Here is a 6,000-nt window from a genome sequence, read left to right as displayed (position 1 = left end):
ATTATTTTTAATTTGTTTAAGTCACAGTACTAACTGACAATGAGTACTTAATACGTAGGTACGTTTTAGTAAAACTTAAAAACATAAATGATCAATAAATTGTTTAAAAATAAGGAAATAGTGTTATATTTTTTTAATATAAGTTTTACTTCAACTTAAATAAGTGAGTATATTTTCGTTTTACTGTTTGTTTTTCTTTTTCAAAGATACAGCTATTTTACGATTTCACGTTCATATATTTTTTGCAAATAATATTGCAGCATAATACAATCAGTATTGTATAGTAATAGTTCTGTGCTATACACAATAAAACGTGTGTAACGGGTCGCCCTACAACAAACGGCCACTTAAAGCATCGTTTCGATCATTTGATATCATCATGCCCGACGTTGCAACATCGAGATAATACACAAATGTACGTGTACTTTCTTCTAGTGACGCAAATATATCAAACGCCAGAGCTTATAAATGTAACACATAAGCACGTTGTCGCATCTACGCCGGAATACGCGCTGGGTAGGAACCAGACGAGCCAGCCAAGCAGTCAAAGCACCCATCAGTAATCACCAGTCTCGCTGCGGCACTAAGTAACAGCGCTTGTGCCTTCCGCGTCTAACCGCGTCGCTAACAATATTTACAACGCGATTGTGAATAATACATTACTTAAAAGTGAATATTTAGATGTGTTTAAAGTACGTTTGAAGAGTTTTTATTCATTTGCATTTGATATATTGTTTAAATCGCTAGCTTTGACGAGTAACTTTCGCGATGCCGGCACAAGCTGAAACCAAAGTTATTCTACGCGAAGTGACACCTGAAAGTGAGTAAATATTCATAAGTTATTTTACTAGGTACCATTTAAATGTTTATCAGGAATATATAGTATGGTCTATACGATTTTGAAAGAAAATAAAGGCTGTGCTCGTGCACACTGAGGTTAACCGGTCAGACGCCTTTTATGAACGGCACGTATTATAATTCGAGAATTCTTCCCGGGTTGTTCATTCAAGTTTCAACTTGAGACCGTAAATATTTACCGGATTTATTAACCAATCGGGTATATTTTTTTACTCAAATAATTCGTCTAAACATTAATTATCTAACTTATTGAGAAAAAGTTGTTTAAAAGCCTATACATAAATAACCAATAAGAAAACATCCATTTCATCTTTAAAAAAAAGAATTGCTACGCACATTTCGAAGAATGAAATAAATCAAATTTCACAATGCATCTAATTTTTTATATAGTGAACTTTGTTTTATTATTGGCATCAGTAAAAAAAACTGATTTTAAGTTTAACAAAGAACAATGGTCGATTAATGATTACTAATCATTTACATTTATTTCGGTCATGGATCTTATTATTGCTACATTTTAAGTAGGATTGACCTATTTTAAAGAGCTATCGCGCATTGAATTGATAATATTATCTAAACAATATTAAGCTCTACATAAAAATAATCTTTATATTCATCGTTAATATATGCGACAACGAAATATTAAGTTATGACATTTTGCAATTCGAATGAAAATCGATACGGATCGAACCAATAACATTTTTAATATATGCTTGTATTTATTAAATACGAGAGAATAGCTATAGAGATTTAATACAATGGTTATGTAGCGTATATTGTTTTTTTATGAGTATCGATTTCTATACAAAATATAACATAATTTATGTATATTTAGCTTTTTTTCGTCAAACAATAATAATTATATTTTGTCGATTTAGCAAGATCGTTTTATATACAAGTATGCGAAACTACAAAAAACAATTCTACAACAATATTTTGCTACTTAAATGCAAATCATCGACAAATTAAACAATAGTAATTAAATATGTATAAGTGTAAACAAATAATGATTTCTGTAAAATAATTTCATTAGTTTCATTATTTAACATTCATTCTCAGGTTACAAAGAAAGTAAATAGATATAGAAAAGCTGATTTGCTTTTCTATATTTATGTACTTTACGAAGCATATTGTAAGACCGAAAATAAGATCGTAGAATTATTCATATATTATATATTTGATATATTTGTCTTTATCTCACCTACCCATCGTACATAATCACCAAAAAATATGTATATTTTGGGGTAAAAAAATTCGCGTTTGAGGTTTTGTATGCGTGGAGTTTATGAATAAAAAAACACAATAAATTATACCCAATAGCACACAGGAATAATGTAGCATTCTACCAATAAAAACTTTTTTTTATTTAAGTACTCAAAGCAGTCTCATAACTTATAACAACCTACATACAAAAAAAAACTTCACTTATTTAAAATATTTGTAAAGACAAAAAGTTAAAAACAACTTACCAACGATTTATAAATGATAAAATGTAATCGGCTAATAATAATATTTAAGTAAGTAAATACATTTCATACAAGAATTCAACCAAAGCATTCATTTGATATAAAAAAACAACAAAGAGCCATTCTAATACTACACTAATATTAATATACAGTATGAGAACGCAGTAATAATGAATTCGAAGAATTTTGATGACGTAAGATAAATAAACAAAGACTTCAAACATATTAACTACCAATTCAATCATTATTTAAACTATTAATTACCGAAAGAGAGATAAACTAATTGTGTTTTCTACAAATATTTAATAAAATAAATTACATGGTTTAAATTAAACTTTATTATTTAATTTTATTTTAAGTTATTTGACATACCTAATGAATATATTTATATATACAATATCATTAGTAAATTTTATAATTAGTAAATTGATTGACGAAGTTAGTAAAACCCTTCGATCAATTGGATTGCTCCATCTTTGATCAGTCTGTTTCGTGATTAATTTCGGAAGGACGGGTTACGATATTAAAGTTTGATATGTAAACAAAACAAAAATATTAAACAAACTTTTGATGAACGGAGAGCTCTCCTTTCGTACGCCGTCAAACTATGGAGAGTTAACTACTGATTACTTAATATATAGTTCTTTATTATACTACTAGTGTTACAGTTTCATGATAATAATGACAATCAGGACAATTGACGTTTAAATCACTAACATCATTTCATAATGTAGAGAGCACTTTCGAAGAAAATATCAACCACTAGACCACTTCGGCTATTTTAATATAAGTTTTATAAAAGTGTATGTATTATAATTTACTTTATTTTATACTTTTTATACACCACACAAAAATAAATAAATAAGTACAACATGGATCTAGCTTAAATAAGAGAGGCGTACAATTTTGGCGACCTTATCGCTACATAGCGATCTCTTCCGGGCGACCAAGATGTAGGCTAGGATGGCTCATGGAATAGAGTTAATAGAATAAAAAATTCAGAAAGATTTGATAGAAATCTTCATTTTATAATGTAGAGGAGTCAAAAAACTATCTCAAAATAGTTGGCCTGATAATTGACAAACCTGCCCTTCGTGTTTTTAAATAAAATCGAATTTAAATCTCAACAATAAACGGATGTCATCAATTTGGTTTGTGTTTCAACATGGCAGTAGGTAAGTTCATAGCGACCCCTCGGTTTCTATTGATATTAATTAAATTTAAATGTTTATGAGTCATGAACGCATTACAAAGGATTTTTCCTATCTACATACGTTAGAATTCTTCTTTAAATCAAAGGGTTCCTTTGCAATGGAAAATTATGTGTTAGATTAAAATAGATTGTTTGAAAATATTCATAAATGTAAGACTGATAATAATTGATGAACTCATTCTAAAGTATTGATAAGATTTTAAATTCGCTGTTTTACAATTTGTAATAATATATCTGTATTATATTTTTATAATCAAAATCAACAAAAATCTATAAACAAAATATTTATTTTTGTTTAATAATATTATGAGACATTTTCTTAAAAATAGCCTTCACGGCCGCAGCGGATATAGGTTTCTTGGTCGATACAACCCATTGACCTACTACCAAGTAGAACCTCTACCGTAACTAAACGTAACTACGTTCCGATTAATATTTATTATCAACTTTACTCATAATAATCACAGGCTTCTTGAATGTTTTTATCGTTTTACTTTTTAACCTTATCTTACTCAATAGTTTTTTTTTTTTTTTGGCGGGTAGACGTGGAAAAAGACAGACATACATTTCGAAGCTCTATTTTTATTTAATTTTTATTTATTGCAAAAGTACATATGTTTTAAAATTTACATTACCTTCGTATAAGTAGGCTACCACTACACTCACACACAAGTTTTCAACACAAAAAAATGGACACTCCTGTTGAACAGCTGGTCAAAAGTATGGAGGAACTTTCTTCAATGTTTAGCCAGAGGATGGGTGAGTTTGAAAAGAACTTAATACCAGCCAGCGCCTCTGCTTCTACTAATCCTACAATTAAGTCGCTATCCGCCGAGTTCTACGCATTTAAGTCCCTTGTATGGAAATCTTTAGGCCTACTTAAGGCCCAAATAGAGCTTATCGCCATGGGTTTGGATCGCTTGGAGACTCACAGTCGCAGGAAGGTTCTTCTGTTCCATGGTGTCAAAGAGGAACAAGGTGAAGACGTCCTCAAGAAAACACTAGGGGTATTAACCGGCCATTTGAAGTTGTCTGATGCTACACCTGAACTAATTGACTCCTGCCATCGCTTGGGGGTGAAGAGGGATGCTTCCCGGCCTATCTTAGTTCGATTTGCCTCCGTACGCTTTCGCTCCAGAGTATGGAATGCCAAGACGGCACTCAGGGGTTCTAAAATAACTCTCTCAGAATTCCTGACAAAGGCCCGTCAAAGTATCTTCATAGAAGCTCGCAAACACTTTGGGATGAAGAAGTGCTGGTCAGCAGAAGGCGAAATAATCATCCTTCTTCCCGACAACTCTCGTAAGAAGATTTCTGCATTGTCCGAGCTCAAACAATTAGTCGCCCAGTATCCAAAGGGCAACAAGTGAACTCCGGTACTTTGTAGGTTACATTTAAATTTAGTCGGTTTATATGACGATGATACTGACGTTTGCATTGCAGGGTATAGTTAATTTCCGTTTTGTTTATTTTATGTTTTTAACTATTTTACTTTATAAATGAATTTTATAATTTTATTTTTTTACTACCTTATCTTAATATTGTTAAAGAGTGACAACTAACAACTCAATGTTGAATGTCAAACGTCATTGTTTTTAAGTCTGGATTCGAGTCTTTTGAGCCGTAAGATTATCTGTTAATTTTTATTCTTTTTATTTTTTGTTTTTTCTATAGTTTTCATTTATATCTACTAACTTGTTATATCTTAAATTTTAACACTTTCTTTATTTTTTGTTTGTTTTAGTTGTGTTCATTTTGAAGTGTAAAATCATTTTTTTTTCAGTCAACTTATGCCTGAGGTTTGTGTTTCGAATTAGTTGTTATTTATTTATTTTTTTGTTTGTATTTATTATTATTATTATTTTATATTTATTTACTTTATAATATTTTTATTTATATTATAATTGATATAAGTATATATTTTAAGTTTAATGATTTTAGATGAAGAATATTTTTCTTGCTCGTCAGATGAATTCTTGAGTATCTCGACTAGTAGTAGCAACACCTCGTCATCGGACTCAGAACCACTTGAAGTGAAGCTGCCAAAAATATTTAATAATCCTAATCTCCTATCCTTAGTGCATATTAACGCGCAGAGCTTAGTGGCTCACTATTCCGATCTTCTCACTTCCTTCAGCAACGGCGTGGTTGACGGAATTCTGGTGTCTGAAACCTGGTTAAAACCGCCGATTACATCTACTATTTGTGCTCTTCCAGGCTACCAGTTTTTCCGTAATGACCGTACTGATCAGGGTGGGGGTGGCGTTGGGATTTACCTTCGCAGTGACATTCCTGCCCGAGTAGTTTCTCTTTCCTCCTCAGAAACAAAAGGATTCCTGGAGTATCTTTTCCTGGAGATAGTTTTACACCATAAAAAGATCCTGCTGGGGGTATTATACTGTCCAAATGATAAAATTAGCTATTTTGACATATTAGAAGGTGTTCTGGAAAATCTCGTCCCTG

At 31.1% G+C, this 6,000-nt stretch overlaps 1 protein-coding gene across 1 annotated transcript in view; it reads left to right on the top strand.

Moving 5' to 3' along the window:
- Positions 1–528: 528 nt before the first annotated feature.
- Positions 529–6,000, top strand: part of LOC124531156 (clavesin-1) — a 30,171-nt gene continuing 24,699 nt past the window's right edge. The window contains exon 1 of the mRNA XM_047105627.1: positions 529–820. Within this exon, the coding sequence (XP_046961583.1) occupies positions 769–820 (52 nt within the window). The 5' untranslated portion in view covers positions 529–768. The remainder of the gene's footprint in view (positions 821–6,000) is intronic.

The sequence above is a fragment of the Vanessa cardui genome, chromosome 7 (genome assembly GCF_905220365.1).
Source record: "Vanessa cardui chromosome 7, ilVanCard2.1, whole genome shotgun sequence".
NCBI lineage: Eukaryota > Metazoa > Arthropoda > Insecta > Lepidoptera > Nymphalidae > Vanessa > Vanessa cardui.
Note: the sequence above shows the minus strand (reverse complement) of the source record. Positions and strands in the feature narration are given on the sequence as shown.